The sequence below is a fragment of the Vipera berus genome (genome assembly GCF_964194415.1).
Source record: "Vipera berus genome assembly, chromosome: 12".
In the NCBI taxonomy this organism is placed as follows: Eukaryota; Metazoa; Chordata; class Lepidosauria; order Squamata; family Viperidae; genus Vipera; species Vipera berus.
In genome coordinates this window covers 1890272-1911863 of record NC_138215.1, presented here as the reverse complement: position 1 = coordinate 1911863, position 21592 = coordinate 1890272, and the positions used below count along the sequence as shown (strand labels likewise).

The following is a 21592-nucleotide window of genomic DNA, read 5'->3' as shown; positions in this document are numbered from 1 at the left end:
ACAGGCAAGTTTATAGTGCTGCATTCACCAAAAACCTTGCTGAAAACTACTCAACTAAATCCCCACCAAGTACTCCCACCTTTCCCCCATTTGTTTCTGTTAATTACTATGCAAAAATCATTTCTGGGGCTGTGCCTCAATCTCCCCTCCCCCCACCCCGACTCTTACCTATGGCTTGGAAGGGAGTCTGTGATGGCCACACTGTTGTTGTTAGCAGACCCTGCTCGCGTATTTACCTGCGGGGAGGGGAAAAAAAGAATCTTTATCCATACTTTTTATTCAGAGGATGTGGTTCTAATTAACCTGTAATTTGCCATGAATTTCCTATTTCACTAGGAAGGTTAATTAGCTAGTTGGCGATGGTAGAAATCCAGCCTGTATGTAGCTTACCACATTGTGTTTTTGAGGAATCATGTTCTTTTATTCACTCTGCATTTGAAATGCTTGGTTAGGTAAAGCAATCAGGAGCTGGCACACAATACGGCTTTCATTCCGTCTCTATTAAATACATCTCTTCCTTCCCTCCGCAGCCCATCACCTTTTTGCACAAATGTATCAATTACCTCTCTCTAATGTCTCTGAAAAGATGGAGGCATATCCTGCGGACCGTATGGAATTCCTAATTCAACACATTATCGGCAATTACACTGCCCATGTAAGGGTCGGTCAAAGGAAAGGTAACCCCAATCTTAAAGCTACTCTTAGGCAGATAGACATCTCAATTCATGCCATCTTTTGTCTTTGTTTAGGGGTAGTTGGGATGGTCCTGCAGATCTTCTGCAAGGGGAGAGCAGGACAAGCTACTGTCCCCGCATCTTCAAGGCTGATCTAAGAAACGGATTCACAAAACCCAGGAAGAAAACAGTGCCTTTCAAGACACAAGGTAGACCAGCTGAGCTCACACCCAGGAAGGATCTGTTCTCTGCTGCAGTTTGTAAAAAAAAAATCTGCTTGTCAAGGCTGAGAAAGTACAGTTTTATCTGACATTTCAATAAGTGGAACACAGCATTGCAAATCTATCTACGTTTACGGAAACAATTATTGAAATTCCTACCTTCAGGCCATGTATGTTCCTTTTCCCAGGAGGCTTGCAAGCTGAAACAGTAATTGACTAAATTGTAGAATACATCAGCACCATTTACGAATTTGTTCAAAATGAAATCTTTTCTTTTTGTAATGAGAGCGATACAAAAAAATAGCGGAGAGAAATGGTCAAAAGGCATCTCCCAGGACTCTAAAATGTGATCTCTGGACCTGTAGGAGCACATTTTCTTAAACAAACAAATCAGAGCTTCAAATGATTTACATCTTAAAAGATATTAAAATGAAAGCCATAAAGAGAATCTCCTGCTCCAGCTTTCAGTAACTGCACTATGTATGTGTGCACGCGCCTATGTGTTTCTTTTGCCCCCTTCTTTTTACACCATTTCATCTTCACATGTTTTTTAGTGACACTGTATGGGGGTGGGCAGGTTAACACATCAGCTGGAGGCTGGTCGTGTGAATATAGGACAGCCATGTGCTCGGCACCCCAAAGAACAATGGCCTGCATTCTGTGTTGCCACACAGTCTTCTCTGCTTTTCATGTGGGAAAAGAGAAGCTGGACATTAAAAGCAGCACGGAGGACATCAGGATCAAATACAATACAAATTAAGATGCTCTTCCTAGCTATGTGCACAGATCTATTGTCAGGCTGTTCTCACAGGCTTCAAAGATGATCTGGAGCAAAAGGAAGAATTACATTTCCTTAGCGCCCCTGGAATTTCGCTGCCCCTTTCCAACCCGATGCAGTGCTCTGGCAAATGTTAAAGCCACAAAGGCTTGGAGCTGTATGTTACCGACAGTTCCCATTTAAAACTACAGCGCCCTACAAATAGTATGTTAAAGGGCCTGTCAATTTTGATTGATTGTCTGGGAAAGGATGGATTTGATTTCCCCCCCTTTCTCTCCCCCTTCTTCTGAAATACATGCATTTCACCCATGGTTATGACAGTAGGAAACAGAGCTATTTATTAGTCAAGAGGACACAGATGATAGTTATTAAACACAGCAGTTAGGACAGGCCCCGTGCAATTTAAACTACATTGCTAGCATATCCTTAAATAAGAGATGCTGGGTTGCTAATGTGTGGACAGAAAGAATGAAATATAGGAATATCATCCAATGGAAAAAAAAATAAAAACAAGTTATTTCTAATTTGGGGCAAGGAGGCGGTGCAATGGCTCAGGGGTTAAGACTCTGGGCTTGTCAGCTCGAAAGGTTCGAGACCCAAGCTCCATGGGATAGGGTGAGCTCCCATCCTCATCCCAGCTCCTGCCAACCTAGCAGTTCAAAAACAAGCAAATGCAAATAGATAAATATTAACACTTCCGTGGAAAGGTAACAGCACTCTGTGACATCATGCTGGCCACATGACCATGGAAAGGCCTTTGGGCAGTGCTGGCTCAACAGCCCTTGAAACAGGAGAGGAGCCCCATTCCTGTAGTCAGTAAAGACTAGCGGAGTAAAATCTGCACTTGTTGTTGTTAGTTGCAAAATTGTGTCCGACCTATCGCAACCCCATGGACAACGTTCCACCAGGCCTTCCTGTCCTCTACCATCTTCTGGAGTCCATTTAAGCTCACGCCTACTGCTTCAGTGACTCCATCCAGCCACCTCCTTCTGTCGTCCCCTTCTTCTCTTGCCCTCAACCTTTCCCATCATTAGGCTCTCCTCCAGTGAGTCCTTCCTTCTCATTAGGTGGCCAAAGTATCTGAGTTTCAACTTCAGGATCTGGCCTTCTAAAGAGCAGTCAGGGTTGATCTCCTCTAGGACTGACCGGTTTGATCGCATTGCATTCCAAGGGACTCGCAGGAGTCTTCTCCAGCACCACAGTTCAAAGGCCTCAATTCTTTGGCGCTCAGCCTTTTCTTATGGTCCAACTTTCAGAGCCATACATTGCAACTAGGAAAACCATGGCCTTGACTATACACACTTTTGTTGGTAGGGTGATGTCTCTGCTTTTTAGTATGCAAAATCTGCAGGGTCTCCCTTAATTTTGGGGCAAAGGTGGCAGAAATGCTGTGGCTGTTTATTTCTTTGAGTGTATGAATAAAAGGGGACCTATAGTGGCTAAAACGTAATTACTTATAGAATTAAGCCACAAATTGAAGATACAAAGTTCCAAAAATTTCAAAATGAGCTGGCTTTTTTGAAATGTAATGTCTAAATTAAGTAAAACTAAAAATTAGAGCAATCAGTTGTTTAAATTAGGATCAAATTATGTGAAAGATCAGATTCATCTATGGCAGTGTTTCTCAACCTTGGCGTCTTTTAAATGTGCAGACTTCAACTCTCAGAATTTCCCAGCCAGCCTTGCCTGTTGGCATCTACACATCGTGAAGTGGCTGAGGAACATTGATCTGTGTAACTGCTCACATATATTTAGCTTTGCCTCAATAATCCCTGCAAATGTTTATTTATTTACTTATATATAAAATTTATCGGCTGCCCATCTTGCCATAAGGTAATTCTGGGCAGCTTACAGACATAAAAATACACCTACATTAAAAGAAGAATAAATTAAAACCAAAACTTAAATCTAAGGACACATGGGGTGGGCGGAGACAGAATGTGGGGGAGGTGGGATCTGTTGTTATTTGATCACCCACCTCCACTGGGCTGTACCCCCACTAATGTTGCTGTGAAGATCTGCTGGTTGGCACACACTAGCGATGGTGACCCCCAAACCTTTGGAATCCTTTTCTGTTCAGATGTTTGTGCCAAGCCAGAATATCTTCCTTTCTGTGCCACACGTCCTCTAACTCATTTACACGCATGAAAGCCCTTCCCCGATCTATCCCGTGCATTGGATCCCGTGCCGATTGGAGCTGTGTCTTTCCTTCCCTTGTGTGTTGGTTAGTGAAAGCATAGCCTTAAAATGAGATTATTATTGCTAGTCCTTGATCACAATTAAGCCCAAAATTTCTATTGCTAAGACAGACAGTTGTTAAGTGAGTTTTGCCCCATTTTGCAACCTTTCTTGCCACAGTTGTTAAGTGAATCTCTGCAGTTAACTTAGTTAACATGGTTGTTGAGTGAATCTGGCTTCCCCATTGACTTTGCTTGTCAGAAGGTTGCAAAAGGTGAATCACAACTGTAACCGTCATTAAATACAAGCCAGTTGCCAAGTATCTGAATTTTGATCATGTGACCAAGAGGATGCTGCAATGGTCAAGTGATTAGGCCAAACTGGCAACTTTTTGAGCAGATTGTGGGAATGCGATGGATATAGTATCTTGTCTCCAGCAAAGCATTTGGCAAAGTACCCCATATTATGCCGATTAGCAAGCCGATTAAATATGGCAGGACAATTGGGTAGACACGTAGCTGGCTTGAAAACCATCCTTATCCACGGTTCTCCCTGCAACTGGAGATGGCATTGAGTAGAGCACTGCAACACCCTCTACTCTTCAACAACTTCATTAATAGTTTGGGTGAAGAATGGGAAGGATGTTTCTCATCTGTTTATAGGTATCACAAAACTGGGTGGGATAGCCTTAACTTTCTATGTTTTAATGTTTTATATTTCAGTTTTTATGATGTTGTAAGCCTCCCGGTCGCTCGACAGTGAGGTGGGCTGAATATAAAGTCAGTCAATCAATCAAACATCTAATACCCTAAAAGGCAGAAATAAAGATAAATGCAAACTTTGCTTAAGAAACATAAATTGAACATCAAGATGTAGGTTGGGAATATTTGGATTAACAATAGCAAAGGTGAAAAAGATCTTGAAGGTGCAGTTGGCTGCAAGCTGAGGCAGAGTCAGCAGAGGGATAAGGATGGCAGGAAGGTAAACTGTAATTTGAGTCCCAAGGCATGGAAAGTAATATGTCTATGGAGATTCTCAGTCACCCCAAAGGTGCTTTTTCAAAAGGCCACTGGACTTTCTTGGTTCTTACCTGAAGACCTTTCACTTCTCATCCAAGAGCACAGATAAACCTCCAAGAGGCCTGAATGACTCTCACAAAGAGGACTAACGACCAGATGACTGCAAGGAATATAAAGCCTCCCATTCTCCACCATTCAGTTACAACTGAAGAAGCTTCTTGGATAAGAAGCGAAATGTCTTCAAGGAAAAACAAAGAAAGTCCAGTTGCCTCTTGAAAAAGCACCGTTGGGATGGAAAGTAATAGTGTCAGATTCCGTTCAGGGGAAAACTGGTCTGGTTCCTAGAAGAGCAGAGAGAATGACCAAGGGCCTGGGAGTTCAGAGACTAAGGGAAGTGTCCATAGGGAGAGAAGTGAAGAGGGGACATGGTAGGTAAAATGAGGACCCAGATTGTTGGGGGCAATTAAGCTGACTTTGTAATAATGCCGCTTGGGAGGGGGGGGCGAAAGCCCTAATAAGCAGGCATATACATAGAATGAAGGCTATTGCTAAGCACATTGGTTTGTGCTTAAATTGTAAGCCGCCCTGAGTCTTCGGAGAAGGGCGGGATATAAATGGGATTAAAAAAAATACTTCGGTCTATAATGGCTGAAATTTATTCTTTAAGGCAAGACATCAAGTAGAAGGTTCATCTTATAGGAAGGCAGATCCTAACATACTTTTCTCAAAAACCTTTTTAACAGGGAGAGCAGTAGGAGGGTTTCCCCCCGCAAAAAAGGGGCAAAAGGTAACCTGCATTTTACTGGGGATGTTTGGATTTCTAGAGGGTCCAGAGCGTTTGACTCGACCGTCTTAGTAATCTGTCCAAATCTGGGTTTAAGAAAAAGATTGGGGCAGTCTGAGGAAAGAGGGAAGTGGGGGGAGTTGTCAGCAGCTCTGATGTACGAAGGAATCAGTATTATATGTACACGTGAGCAAGAAAGGTTTGTATGCAAGAGGGAAAGAGGGAAGTTGACTTCTTTCTGTTCTAAATGCATCCTTTTTCACAAAGGAGAATTCCATCTTCAAACTGCTGCCCTCTTTCTAACCCTGATCAGCTTTGCTAGGAAACCTGTCGGTTAATTGCCCAATTCAAAATGGAGAGTTATAAGTAATGAAAAGTCAATAATGTTTTAATTGGAAAGCTTGCGGCATGATTATTTATGCAGGGGAATAGGTTAGTTTTGAGGTATTTCAATTGATTTATTGCATGGAAATCTACTTGCATTTAATTTCAATCATCAAAAATTATGCTTCTGAAAAAATATCTAAGTGCATGGAGAAAGTTACATAACATATGCACACGTATGTGTGGAAAAATGGTATCTCCAGGTTTTACAATATTTCCATTTTTGCAATAGTGGATCGCAAACATACACACACGCACACACCGACTACAGTTTGGAAACTTATTTGTGGCTTGGAGGAGGCCTGTACATACAGCCACACTGAACTTTTAAACTTCCATAAGTTGTGCAGTGTAAACTATAATTTCTGTTATCCTGGTTTGCTTTGGAAAAACAACTGCAGCTACACTCAAAGAATAGATTTCTCAACCCGAACTTAAGACCACACTGTAGAATTATCTGTCTTTGAACCTCTAGGAAATAGAAGACCTGAAGGAGCATTGGTAGGTGTTAGAAGCCATGCAAAATTACCTCTTGGGTAGATCTGCAGGGGCACAATCAGCTGTCCATTTCCCTGCTGCTCCATTACAGTTGTGTAATACTGAAAAAAATAGATAAGAATGGCAAGCAAGTTTGTGTATTTTGTTCAATTCACCAATTCCAGAATAGTTATATTAGAGGCAACCAATCATATGCTTGAAAAAGTGGCTGTTAAACATCTATCTGCTGTTGAACATTCTCAGACCTCCCTCGCAGGTTGGCATGCACACAATATATCACAAGGTTCACTTCCCTTCCTCTGGGTTTATCTGCCTTCAAAAGAGTTACCGATATGGCGACTTGGCCCCCAAATAGCAAACTCTGGGCTCCGGGTAGTTCTCTTCCGTGGTTGCTGCAGCTGTCAAATATCTTTGCTCAGCCAGGCGTTAACAGCCTGCAGTTCCTCCAATCCAAACACTCCCAGGTATCTGGCTTCCCTCTGCCCGGTCCAAGGCAGGGAGATATTTGTTCTGAGTTACGCTGATGGACTTTGGTTACAGAAACAAAAGCTTTCCACTCAATAAAGAGCACCGAAATTAGATTCATACCATCAGTCGTAGGGTGATGTGCCCTTTAGATGAATCCTTCCATATCCCAGCAGAAATTTAGGAGTGCAGATCCTACAATCTTTGACCTTTGGCCATGCTTAAAGAATCAACAGCAGTTCCTTCTGAAAGTCTACCGTAAGTCAGGATTTCAGAAGGAGAAATAGACTGGATATTTCCAGAAGCTGCACGTCGTGCATGTTCCTTTCATAATATGTTAGCATGGGTGAAGATGTGAATCTCAAATCACTATGATGGGATATTAATTTTAAACCAATACAATTATGATACCACAAAATAGGCCATAGTTCTAGGTCACCCATGGAGAACCTCACTGATACTTAGCGGTGAAAGACAGATTCTTGAGACAGATTGGAACATCCTGCTAGAAAATATTGTGGAATTCTAGTAATTTACTGGAAGACTGTACTGCAGACCTTTTGAACTGACCCTAGAGATGAAGCCCAGCTGGTTGCAAAACTTCTCAATGGAATATCTGTGACCTTATTAATTGTTGTTAAAGTTTAACATGGCTGGCTGGAGAATTCTAGTAGTTGAAGTCCACAAATCTTAAAGTTGCTACGGTTGGACATCCCTGATCTAATGACAACAGAACGCAGAACTAAATGAACTTTCAGCTTGGTCTTGCAAGACAATCCTTCCTTCTAAATAAGTCGAGAAGCTGTGGTTTGACCCAGTTGGGTCTCCTGTACCTGTCTGCAGGGCTCTGCTTGTCTTCTGCTCTAGCATCAGCTCGGAGGCACAAAAGGAAACTGCCAAGAGTTGAAAACACGACATCAAAGCCATGCTCCAAAGCCGAGTTTCAGCTGCAGAAGCAGATTCTTATACGACTCTGACTCATTTTCTTGGGATTGACTCCAGAGAGGCGCTGAGTAGATTTTGCTCTTTGTTTCTTTAAAAATAATAATAATAAAAAAGAATGGCCTTCTCCATTACTCAAACGGAGATGACAAGTAAATGAAATATCAATCATGTCAGCTGTCAACCTTCTGGGACAGCAATAACTGTTAACAAGTAATCTGGAAAAATGGTCCAAAAATGATTTGTCCTCCACATCTCAGCACTTGGGGTTGCCATGGAAAGTTAAGATGCCAGAGGCTATTTGGAACACTCTTCAGGTATTCTTTTTAATGGAAAATTTGCCAGTTATTGATCCAAAACGTGTCCCCTTTGCTTCCAGATGGCTGCAAGCAACTTTCCAATCAGTGGCTGTCAAAAAAATTACTGCCTTTCTTTACCCATAGAAGACAACAACTGTAGACTAGCTCTGGTGTCACTTAATGGCTCTTTTTTAATTAACAAAGAGAAAGGCCAGGGAGCCTTTTGGATTATTTTCCTATGAATAAAATGTGCGATTAATAAATCCCAGTGTCCACCTCCCCCAGTTAAGTGTTCAGTCACGGTGCTGATGGGAAAGTCTAGAAGTAACTCAAGGGAGATGACGTTTCAGTGAAAAGAACGATCGCCGATGACAGAGGGATTCAAGAATGACAACGTATCGTTCATTTTTCAATTAAAAACTGACTTTCAATTTCATCTTTATAGTAATTTGCATCAATGATAACACAGCAGCATTCTAGGAATTATTTCATTCAGGTCTGAAAACTCTTAAGAAACGATATATGTCTATTTCAGATTACAGCTTCTGAAAATGCATTCTGGTTTCATGCCATCTGCAACTGATCTTTTGGAGAACTGAGGGCCAGTTTGTGGTCTAGTGCTTAAGGCACCACGCTAGAAAGCAGGAGATCATGAGTTACATCTTTTGCAGCAGTCGCTAAGTGAATGCAGCGGTTGTTAAGCAAACCCTTTGACTGCAAAAAAATATCGCGAGTTGTGGTCATGTGACCACAAGACACTGCAAATGGCTGTTAATGTGAGCCAGTGGCCAAGTGCCCAAACTGCAAATCATGTGACAAATCCATGTTTCAAGTACCTTTTGGAGGGCCTGTCATAAGTTTGAACGGTCACTAAGCAGCTGATTGTAAGTCAAGGACAACCTGTAGTTCTAAAGCAAAACTGAGAAAAAAACTGATACAAATTAAAACTGAATAAATTAAATATCCTCATTAATTAAATATTTTTCCAACAATGGTCAGTTGGATGCTTTGAAGAGCTCCTAAAGAAAAACATGAAGACCTCAGAAATGCAGAGGCGGTGCAGAGACGCCAAACTGTAAAGTGTATCTCACAAATGAAAATATTCTCTTGCAGATCCTATCCATGCACCTCTCTACACACTGACACTGAGAAACAACCTTATCTTGCTGTTGTGGGACATTAAACAATTATAAAGATACATTTCAAAACACTTCTGACATTTCATCTCATAAAAGACTTTATTTCTGATTATGCATCATTCTGGATATATTTCTTTCTGTCCTCAACTTACAATTCATTTAGTGACTGTTCAAAGTTACAACGGCACTGAAAAAAGTGACCTATGACTATTTTTCACACTTCCAACCATTGCAGCACCTCCAGGATCATGTGGTCAAAATTTGGGTGCTTGGCAACAGGCTCATATTTATGACAGTTGCAGAGTCCCCAGGGTTGTGCGATCATCTTTTGAGACCTTCTGATAAGCAAGGTTAATGGGGAAGCCAGATTCACTTAACAACCATGTTACTAAGTTAACAACTGCAGTGATTCACTTAACAACTATGGCAAGAAAGGTCTTAAAATGGGGCAAAATTCACTTAACAAATATTTCACTTAGCAAGAGAAATTTTGGGCTCCATTGTGATCGTAAGTCAAGACTACCTCTATACCTGTTTAGGCCGGAATAAGAAGGCAAGAAGTAGAGAAGATCAACAATAATCCTAGATCAAAAAGGATTTGAAAGGACTTTTTCTCTTTCGGCTGTGTAGCCGTTTGGGAAACACCAGAGACAATATAAGCTGGCACTGTCTCAGACGCTCGGTGGGGCCAATTCTTCAGGCTTCTGAGCCCCCTCCAAATCCATTAAAGTGAACAGAGTTTTGCATGCCAGCTAGGATTAATTGTAACATCGAAGTTACATTGGGTGGCATTCCAACACATCCCTTCCACTGGTAAAATGGGCTTGTTTAAATGGGGCTGCTCAAATGAAAAAAAGCATCCATCTGAAGGGCAAATTCCCACGCCACCCTCAAAATTACTCCCTCTGTCTCAATAGTAGCATTTCCCAACCTAAGGAACTTTAAGATTTGTAGACTTCAACTCCCAGGATTCTCCAACCAGCTATGTTGGCTGGGGAATCTTGGGAGTTGAAGTTCACAAATCTTAAAAGTTGCCCAGGTTGGGAAGCTCTGCTCAACAGTATCTTGCCAAAAGAAGTATACAGTCCAGGGGGTGCACAGAAAGGAGAGATCTGGGTGGAGCTGGGATTGAACCCAGGGCACTGAGAGTTTTGGTTTGCCAAATTTTCCTACTGTATTTGTATCTGTGGAAAGTTTCCTTGGGAGATGTCTTTTACTACAGGGGTCTCCAATTCCCAGTACCAGTCTGGGGCCTGTGATGAGCCAAGCCACACAGCTGGAGGTGAGTGGCAGGCGAGCGAGTGAAACCGAAACCCCTCCCCCCAACTGTGTGGAAAAACTGTCCTCCGTGGAACTGGTCAAATGACGCCAAACAGGTTGGGGGCCGCTGCTCTACTGAAACAAGGGAGCCTTGTGGCACTGAAGCTGTGTGTGCGGACACCTCTTGTGCAAGATGCTGGGCTGCAAGGTGCAGTGAAAGGGTCCGGTCGATCCATACCTCAATTCAGAAGGACCCAAAAAGGAGACTCCTATCGCTGTGCTTTAAGGGAGTCCTCACTTAATGACTGATTGCTTAGCAAATGTTCAGAGTTACAATGGACCCCTCCCCACAAATGTACATATGAGATGGATTTGAAGTTCTGGCATCCAGCCCCATTGGTCACATGACTGTATTTTAGGTGCTCAGCAACCCGTCCATTTAAGGCTGTTCAGTCTTCCAAGATCACACAACCACAATTTATGATGGGTTTTGCCAGAAACTGGCATTTCTTTCTAGTTTCAGGCAAAAAAGTGCCCGTTGCAAACAATAGCTTTGCTTAACAACCATGTTGATCACTTAATGACTGCCACAAAAATGTCATAAAATCAGGTCAGTCACATGGTGACCTGCTTTATAACTGACTCGACCTACGACTGTAATTGCAGGCTCAATTAGGTTGCAAGTCAAGTCTACCTATAATTGAAAAGAAACGAGAATATCTAAATGCGTACCTATTTATAAAGCGTAAAGGGCAGGCCGTTTATAAAGATATACATAAGCACTGCAGCCTTCCTATTTTTACTGTCATTATTAAAAGACAACGCACTTTAAAATCTTCTCAGCATGCCTGGCCTGCAGCTAAAATATAACTCTTCTGAGAGAAGGGGTGAAAGGGATCCAGATGAAAGCAGATTTTGTTTTTAAATTTTTTTAAAGAGCTGAGGGGTTCATTTTTAATGAGCCGTTACTTTAAGTAATGCATAAAAAAATAGAAGAAATTGATAGTCCATTTAGTCTGCACTATATCTAATGCAAAAGTCTTTGGGATATGTTATTCTTAATGTTCACAACAAGATCTGTAAGTATATTATTCACTGGTTTTCCAACAAAAAGAATACTTCAACATTTCGTACAAAATCCCAGCCCCAACTTGTTCAACCAAGATGATAAAAATATCAAAACAAAAATAGTAAGGTAAAGGTAAAGGTTCCCCCGCACACGCGTGCTAGTCGTTTCCGACTCTAGGGGCCGGTGCTCATCTCCGTTTCAAAGCCGAAGAGCCAGCGCTTGTCCGAGGACGTCTCCGTGGTCATGTGGCCGGCATGACTAGACGCCAAAGGCGCACGGAACGCTGTTACCTTCCCAATGTAGTGGTCCCTATTTTTCTACTTGCGTTTTTACGTGCTTTTGAAGTGCTAGGTTGGCAGAAGCTGGGACGAGTAACAGGCGCTCACTCTGTTACGCGGCACTCAGGATTCGACCCACCAAACTGCCGACCTTCTGATTGACAAGCTCAGCGTCCTAACCCACTGAGCCACCGCGTCCCATTTATACACAACATACACAATACACAACAACAAAAAAACAAATTCTAATCTGCTGCTATCACTAAGTGTAAGTTCTACGGGAGGGTCTGAAGTGGAGAAGCAACAGCAAACTGGGACACTCCAGGATTCTGCCCAGTCTCTCTGGCTGCACGCTCCTGCGGCTGTCTCAGTCTGGAAGGGGACAACTTGCCATGGCCAACTCACTGCGGGAAATTCAACAATTCTATTTAATTATTTTAAAAATATTTTAAAAAATATTTAATTTTGTGTCATTCCTATTTCATTCTGTCCCTCCTTCGGCATCCTTTCTTCAATGATGCAATTCCACCATTTCTTGACATTAGTGTAACCCTTGTCCCACGGGGGGCTGTCCCGGGGTCCGACGTCCTGGGGTGAGTTGGCTCTGGTGAGCTGTCCTAGATTCTCCTCACTCAACTCCACCTTTTGAGTGATGCTGGCCAGGAGTCTGTAAACAAGTTAATCCAAGGCTTTTCAACCTTTTCACCCATTGTACCATTTTTAGGATATGGCAACATCCGAGTACCACCAGTCGCCTAGCAAGGTGTCAAAAACTTGACCCCCCCCAAAAAAAGGAAAACAGTGATGAAGTACAGGTAGTCCTCGACTTACAACAGTTCGCTTAGTGACTGTTCAAAGTTACAATGGCACTGAAAAAATGCCCCCCAAGCCACAGCCGAGCAAGACGCCTGCCCGCCCGGCGGCGCTCTTCCTCCTGCCCGAGGTTTTCATTGTTGTGAGCATTTCTGTTGAGGATTTGTAGCAGGGGTAGGGTGGGAGGGTGTTTGGTTTTTATCCCCCCGTCTGCTGGGTGGTTGCAGCAGGTTTGGGTCACATGACCCTGGGACACTGTGACCGTCATAAATATGAATCAGTTGCCAAGCATCTAAATGTAAATCACAAGACCCTGGAGATGCTGCAACATTCCAGCTGATCGGTGCTTCTTCTGGGCTCAGAAGCTCCAGGATCATCGCCGAGCTCCAGCTGGAGCCTGTTGCTGATCCTGGTGCTTCTGCTGAGCCCTGACAGCCCCAAAGAACCGCCGATCAGCTGGAAAGTGGCACTGATCCTGGCACTTCCACTGAGCCCTGTCAGCCCTGCAGCTCCAGCCATCTCTCGCTCAGGCTTGTGCGGTGCTGCCACCAGTTCAGCTCATTCCCCTCCCCCGCTACCACTTTTCTAGGATGGTCGCGTACCACCCGCCAGGTGCTAATGTACCACGGGTGGTACCCGAACCACTGGTTGAAAAGCCCTGAGTTAATCCACTTTATTGAACATATACTTACATAGGACAACATAGCTTTCATTTCTTCATCGCTGCGAACAGTAATTCGATCGCCATCCTCATCTTCATCTGCATAAAATAAAAGTCTGCGTATTAAAATTTACTGGGTTTAAAAGAAGATCACATATTAGAGAGACGTGGAGGAACTTTTAAAATGTGAAAACTGAGGGCCGAAGGATAGCAACACACACTGGTTTTGTCTTAATTTCAAGTCAGGGTGACTAGCTGGGCAGATGTGAGAGAGAACAAAGCATGGAAATGGGTCTAGCGGGGCTTCAGATCCTCTCCATGGACTCAATTCTGGGGCCAGAAATCATCTGATGATATATTATTATTATTTATTGCATTTATATACCGCCCTTTCCCTGAGGACTGGGAAGGGTCTTCACAACTGGGTGCCAAAGCGTTGGTTATCACCTTTAAAGCCCTACACGGCCTGGGACTGGTTACCTGTGGAACTGTCTTTGTCCCGTTGCATTGGCTTGTCCCGTGGGCCAGGCAGGGGAGGTATCAATTTCGACTGGCAGGTCCAAGAAGAGAACCTCCCCTGCCGCTGCCCCCTCCCCCCGGGGGAAGCCTGTCCTCCCTGGGGCCAGGCGGGCCCCTACTCTCCCGGTCCAGGTTCCTAGCCTGAAGATCTGGCTCTGCCACCTCACTTGGGGCCCACAGAGGAGCAGGCAGCCATGGGCACTCTGGAGCCCTTCCTTTGCTTAAAATAATTTTTAATTATTTTATGCTTTTTAACTGCCTACTATAATATTTATATATAGCTCTTATAGTTTTACTTGCCCAGAATCACCCACCGAGAGAGACGGGCAGTTTCTAAATGTGACAAACAAAGTAAGTTCAGGCCACAACTCCCCTTTGCCCTGGGCAAAGAGCCTCCTGCACTATCGAAACGTAGCTGATTTCCTGAGAGTCTATGTTGCTCTCTAACCTCTACCAACACAGAGGGTGGCACAGAGACACCAGCACCAGCGCCACCACGGCAAGGAGACCATCTCCTAGGGGCAGACTAAGTGACTTACTATCTCCATCCCCCCCCCCCCCAAGGAGCACCAGGCTTCTCACTTCATCAACAAATATAATTCTTGTAGTATCTCCAGTAGAAGTCATTAGAATAGTAACTGCTACGAAAATTCTAAACACAATCTGACTCTAAATGAAAAAAGCTAATAAAAAACCAGAATAATCAAGAGAATAGGAGGGATTTAAAACAAATACCTGGAAGGAGTATTTTGTAGTAAAAGGCCACAATTTGCAAAGCTCACAAATAAATGCCATTGAGAGAGCACCTCATTACAGAAGATTAGCTCTAAAAGCTACACAACTTTGGAAATTCTCAGGTGAACTGAAGTGTCTTCCCTGCTCTTACAGTGCGCACATTTGGGGACAAAGCAGGCGGGGGAAAAGACACCACGGCTCCCTAAGAGAAAGGAGCATCGTCTGTTGTCTGGGGGGGGGGGAGAGGCTCTTTTAGGCACTGTATTTCTCTGACTAAGTAGGGAGGCTGCTCACCCGTCCTGCCGGGAGGAACACCGGAGCCCCGATCAAGCGATTCTGCAGAAGACAAAGGTTGAAAGGGGGCTCGGCAGCTCCTCGCCTCGCCTAGAGCGCAAACAACACCATCTTCCAGTCCATTAGGGAAGCCAAAGTAGAACTAAACAAAGCCTAGATTTTGCTAGTGTCACCTCCTCCTCGCAAGGCACCAAATAGAAGGCAGCAGATGGCAACCAAATATTCCACAGTAATTTTTTGCAAAAGACGCCGTGTGCCGGGCAGGCGCAAAACGGTTTGGGATAAAAGGACCATAACGAGCCATATGTCGTTAGTTGTTTTATTTGTAGCAACATGGCGTACAACAAGGTCCGATGGCAACGGAGAATACAGCCCCAGGTAGAGGCAGCCACAGAAGACACACCGGAGATAGCAATAACTAAGCAAACGGGAGAGGAAGCCGCTGTGGATAGCAATTAACTGCCTCCAAGAAAGCCATCAAGTAGCTGAGAAGATACTTAAGCCGGGGAAATTTCAGGCTTTCATTAGGGAGAAGATAACCTAGAAACCAACAGCATCAATACACATTAACATATTTTTGATGCACTTAAGTGGCAGGAGAAACAATGTCACGCTGATGCGAAATGACAGGCTAATTCAAGAACCGGAAAGCGCAGCAGCGGTGTTGAGAGAGAAGCCACGAGACCCACATTTCTTGAAGGCAGGTCCTGCCAAGGGCGTCCCCGGACTGCAATCGATGCTCGTGACTGGTGTGGAGAGGTTTGAGCCCAGCCACCTTGAACTCTATAGCCCCCAATTCGGGGAGGGGTGCCAAAATGGTCATATTATAGACAATGTTTTTGTATGATGATCTCATAAGACAGTCTATCTAAAATCAAAGGTGTATAAAACAGTGTTTTATATGGCGTAGTTTTATATGGCGCTGAGTGCTGGCCAAGCACCAAATGCATTGAGGGCTTTTTACATGCCATGAAGGTGCATCTGTTCCTTTGGTCGTTAGCTGCTTCTCTTGACCATGTCAGCAATGACACAGTAGAGCAGCTAGGAAGATGATGATGATGAAGAAGATTTTGTAAGAGCAGAGGGGAGGAGAGGATTACGAAATAATAGAATGGAACAGGGATGGGGATGGGGAATGTATTGGACTAGACTAGACTAGACTAGACTAGACTAGACTAGACTAGAAGCTTGAAGAGACTTGGAGGTCTTCTAGTCCAGCCCCCGGCTCAAGTAGGAGAACCTATACCTTTTCAGACAAGTGACTGTCTAGTCTCTTCTTAAAAATCTCCAGTGTTGGAGCGCCCACAATTTCTGGAGGCAAGCTGTTCCACTGGTTAATTGTCCTCACTGTCAGGAAGTTTCTCCTGAATTCCAGGTTGCTTCTCTCTTTGATCAGTTTCCATCCATTGTTTCCTGTTCTGCCCTTTGGTGCTTTGGAGAATAACGTGACCCCCCTCTTCCTTGTGGAGATACTGGAAGACTGCTATCATGTCTCCCCTATTTCTTTTCTTTAGACTCACTAGCCAAACCCAATTCCTGCAATGCTCCTTCATATGTTTTAGTCTCCAGGCCTTTGATATTCTTAGTTGTTCTTCTCTGAATTTTCTCCAAAGTTTCAACATCTTTTTTGTAGTATGGCGACCAAAATTGGTTGAAGTATTCCAGGTGTGGTCTTAAATAGAACAGAATTCTTTATTGGTCAAGTGAATTTGTCTCTGGTGCATGAGCTCTCAGTGTACATACAAAGTGATAGGTCACAGATCATAAATCAGTTAAAATCGTTAAATCACAAGATACAAACAACAAGGGATAACTCATAAGATACCAACAGAAGAAGATAGTAGAAAACATGAGAAGAGAAGAAAGATGAGAAGGATAATAGCGATACAGCCTACATTCATAGGCCAGTTCCCGCATAATAAAAATGGAGAGGTCTGTTCTTAACATTCCCAGTTGCTGAGCTGCAGACATCTTCAAGGGCCTGAAGACCAGGAAAGCCCAGGGATAAACCTTCCGAGCCTTGAGCTGCCCTCCAACCTTCTGCCATGGAGACAGCGATGGCTTCCCCATCTCCTGAGAAGGTCCATCACCAATTTAGTGTGGTATACACAAAAGCCTGATTCCCGCAAAGACCATCTAACCGATTTCTGCTTTTAATCCTACAAATCTGAAAATTAAAATCTCAGCCCACAAAGCCTCCAGGTACTTTATATTTTACGTTTAATTTGAGCAATATAATTGCAGTGCGTCCAAAGAGCACAGTAAGGTCAGGATGGTAATTAAAGCTCTATGGTAGAAATATGTGCTCTCAAGATGTGATTAAATAATAAAATATTACTTAGCTAAGGTTTATCATTAAATTTGCATCTGTGTATAAATATTTAACTGTAAGATATCTGAACATAAACAAGATGTAGTTGTCACTGTTTTAAATAAATGATGCAAATATAAGCTGCCCCCCACCCGCCCTTCTCTCTGGCAAGCAATACTCACATTCGAAAGCTGTTGTCGTTGCATCAGGAAGAACCTGACTGATTACGTCCTGTAACATTAAAAATGAAGGCCGTTAGTTATACTCGTAATGGAAGACTTTTTACAGAATAATTAATATTCAGCTTTTCCTAGCATGTTAACTCCGGCTGCTGAAAGCAGAAGTGAAGCCACACATATTTCATACTTGGAAGAGATCCTTGTGTAGGATTGAAAAATGCCTCTATTTACCACCCAGAGTTGTTACTCGGCTGATGTAGAGCAGCAGCTCTCAGTGGGGTGTTTGCAAACTCAGTTTTTTTGCCTATTGCGCAGTTTCCACCTGACGTAGGCGACTGCTGGCTGTGAAAACTCCAGTCTTTTTCATAAACTCTTGTCTCTAAAGCAGGCCTGGGGAACTGTGGCCCTATTATGATTTGTGGACTTCAACTCCCAGAATTCCTGAGCCAGCCATACCGGCTCAGGAATTCTGGGAGTTGAAATCCACCGATCAGGGCCACAGCTCTAAAGTAAGAGGCAAAGAAGGAAAACTCTACGGTCTTTTCTATTCACTGAGCTCTGCCTCTCCAACAGCACTTTCTACTCCAGTGTTCCTCAACCGGGTGGACTTCGGAATTCTGGGAGCTGAGGTCCATACACCTTAAAGTTGCTGAGGCTGAGTGCTCTACTACTCCAATGTCCCTTGCTCTTCTGCATTTAGTCAAGTTTGCAGATGCCAAATGCCTTCCAGAAATGGGGCACCCTTTGAAAAACCATCCAAACAACAGTTGCTTTATCAGTGAGATGGGCAGCATACAGATTTCTTACATACATACATGCATGCATACATGCATGCTTGCACACATGCATAATCTAACAACACTCCAATACAATATTAAAGGTCCAGTATTTTTTTATTTTTATTTTTTATTTTAATTCCATTTATATCCCGCCCTTCTCCGAAGACTCAGGGCGGCTTACAAGCTTAGCAGTAGCCTTCATTCTATGTATGTGCCTGCTTATTAGGGCTTTCACACACACCCCAAGCGGCATTATTACAAAGTCAGCTTAATTGCCCCCAACAATCTGTCCTTGACTTATAACCATTCAGAGACTGTTCAAAGATACAAGGGCATTGAAAAAATCCCCATGGTTACAATGATCAAAATGTGGGTGTATGTATTTATGATGGTTGCAGCACCCTGATTGCCATCTGTGACCTTCCCAAGTAGCTTCCAACAAGCAAAGTCAATGGGGGAAGCTGGATTCGCTAAACCATGCGATTCCCTTAACAACTGCAATGATCCACTTAACAACCATGGCCCAAAAAGATTATATAGTCGGATGTGACTCACTTAACAACCCATTTGCTCAGCAATGGAAATTCTAGTTCCAACTGTGGTTTAAGTTGAGGACTTCCTGTATTGTCAATCTGAAGTTAATTTCAACAAGGAAATAAGCTGGAAATGGTTTTAATGAATAACCCAATATGGCTGTAAGGACCCACTTCAAAACCTCATCCCAAGAAAGCAGAATTCTTGAAGCAGATTCATCCCATTAGGAGAAGTTGACAGCAGGCATCGAAGGCAGGATCTGAGGGTTTCCCACGTGAATCAATAGGTTAAAGGAGCAGCTAGCAAACCCCACCCCAACAGTCCATCCGGTCAGTTCGAACGGGCCAATCCCCAAGTGTTAAGTCAGCTGTGGGAACGGGACTGATAAGACTCCGTTCCCAAGGCTGTGAAAACGTTGTTGGGTCTTCACTCCTCTCCTTCCATCCTAAGAGATAAGGCGGACACACATTCCTCTCTCACCCCAGGTTGGCATCAAGGGGAAAATAGTTCAAAGAGCAAGCAGATAGAGGAAGCGACATTGAAGCAGCTAAGTGAAAGGCCAATACCCATACCATCCCCCCAAAGGCCCCCCCCCCGGAGTTTGGCAGAACCCATAGAGGAAAAGGAAAGGAAAGGAAGCGCCCCCCCCCAAAGAAATGGGTTCTGACAATGACGTTATTCCTCTGACAATATGAACCTGAAATGGCCACGGAGGGAAGCACCTTCAGCTCGCCACGTATGCTCATTTTATCATGTTAAACCAGTAATAGGTGAAAATGTGTAGATATGTGTAATAGAAGTAACAACATAATGTAATTTCAGAACACATATATGTATGCATATTCTTCCCTTTCTTTCATTCAGTGTTACCCTAATTGTAGAAAAAAATGAGAGCAGGCAACGAAAGAGAAAAGAATATAACTAATTCTGGTTTACCTCGATTCTGTTCATTACCCCTCTCCACAGCTGTCCAGCTTTGCAAATTATCAGTTCTGTACACTACTCAGGAACCTACTTTGGCTCTTGAATTTCACTTTTTCAGAATCTTGTTCATTTCCCTGCAACAACTTTCTTCTTTCATTTCTTTCACTAGTCTTTCTTTCATATATTTGTTTTGACCTTTACTTCTTCTCTTGGTATATCAAACCCCTTCAGTTTGGACTGCCCACTTTTACACGTAATCCACATTAATTCAGGGCCTATTTGTTCTTCACAGTCACTACTTGTTTTACAGGCCTGATGTAGCCCATCATCCCCAGCCCTTTCCGACTCCTTTTTATGGTTCTCCTGACACCCAATTCTCACTTCCACAAGCGCACCCTCAGACACAGCCGTTTTGACAAATACTTGTTTCTTGCAGCCCCCCTTTTTTTTAATCCCATTTATATCCCGCCCTTCTCCGAAGACTCAGGGCGGCTTACAATCTAAAGCACAAATCAATGTGCTTGGCAATAGCCTTCATTCTATGTATATGCCTGCTTATTAGGGCTTTCGCCCCCCTCCCAAGCAAATAGTTTGACAAATAGTTGTTCCATTATGTTCTTAGCAGCACTTGACTGTCTTAAAATTTCTCCCGACTATTTCCTTCTCTTTAGTAATCATTCTGTCCAGATACAAAACTTCACCTACCTGCTCACAGCTTTCAACATTTGCAGTATCTATGACTTGCAAGTACCGTAGTTTCCGGCGTATAAGACGACTTTTTAACCCATGAAAATCTTCTCAAAAGTCAGGGGTCGTCTTATACGCTGGGTGCTGAAACTTTAGGGACAGGGCTGGCTGGAAAACCTGGAGCGGATCTTCCATTTAGTCTGCGCAGGGAAAGCGGGACCAATTGGAGTAGAAGCTGCAGTCTGTGATTTTTTACAGGCTGGGGTCTGTGCGTCTTTCCTTCTAAAGTTGAAGAGCAGCTGTAGGAAGGTGGGGAATGCAAGAGCAACTTGAAAGGCAGGTGGGGAATGCCATAGCCAGAGCAGCTGCTTAGCTCTAAGGACACATTTGACTCAGGAACTGGGCGGGCTGGCTGGAAAACCAGGAGCGGATCTCCCATTTGGTCTTTTTTTTTAAAATCACATTTATATCCCGCCCTTCTCCGAAGACTCAGGGCGGCTTACAATTTAAAGCACAAATCAATGTGCTTAGCAATAGCCTTCATTCTATGTATATGCCTGCTTATTAGAGCTTTCACACACACACACCCCACAAGCAGCATTATTACAAAGTCAGCTTATTGCTCCCAACAATCTGAGTCCTCATTTTACCTACCTCGGAAGGATGGAAGGCTGACTCAACCTTGAGCCTGGTGGGATGAGAACCTGCACTAATTGCAGGCAGCTGGTGTTACTTAAGGCTCTGCGCAGGGAAAGCTTTAGAGTGAATTAGGAAAAGTGAAAAAGTGAATTAGGAAAATAGGAAACGGTTGCTAGAATTGGGTATGTGTAGTTTAACGAAGAGAAGGGTGAGGGGTGACATGATAGCAGTGATCCAATATCTCAGGCACTGCCACAAAGAAGAGGGAGCCAAGCTATTCTCCAAAGCACCTGAAAGCAGGACAAGAAGCAATGGATGGAAACTAGTCAAGGAGAGAAGCAACCTAGAACTAAGGAGAAACTTCCTGACAGTTAGAACAATTAACCAGTGGAACAACCTGCCTCCAGAAGTGGTGAATGCTCCAACACTGGAAGTTTTTAAGAAGAGACTGGACAGCCATTTGTATGAAATGGTATAGGGTTTCCTGCCTTAGCAGGGGGTTGGACTAGATGACCTCCAAGGTCCCTTC

At 43.5% G+C, this 21592-nt stretch overlaps 1 protein-coding gene across 11 annotated transcripts in view; it reads right to left on the bottom strand.

Annotated features, from left to right (window-relative positions):
- Positions 1 to 21592, bottom strand: part of MAP2K5 (mitogen-activated protein kinase kinase 5) — a 168191-nt gene that overhangs the window by 141641 nt on the left and 4958 nt on the right. For all 11 annotated transcript variants that reach the window (XR_014027728.1, XR_014027729.1, XR_014027730.1 and 8 more), the window contains exons 2-6: positions 17504 to 17552; positions 13494 to 13561; positions 6568 to 6637; positions 1055 to 1095; positions 169 to 236 (exon numbers count right to left, since the gene is read on the bottom strand). Coding sequence is in view for 8 of the 11 variants with exons in the window: in XM_081337657.1 (XP_081193783.1) it covers positions 169 to 236; positions 1055 to 1095; positions 6568 to 6637; positions 13494 to 13561; positions 17504 to 17552 (296 nt within the window). In the remaining 3 variants the exon portion in view is untranslated. The remainder of the gene's footprint in view (positions 1 to 168; positions 237 to 1054; positions 1096 to 6567; positions 6638 to 13493; positions 13562 to 17503; positions 17553 to 21592) is intronic.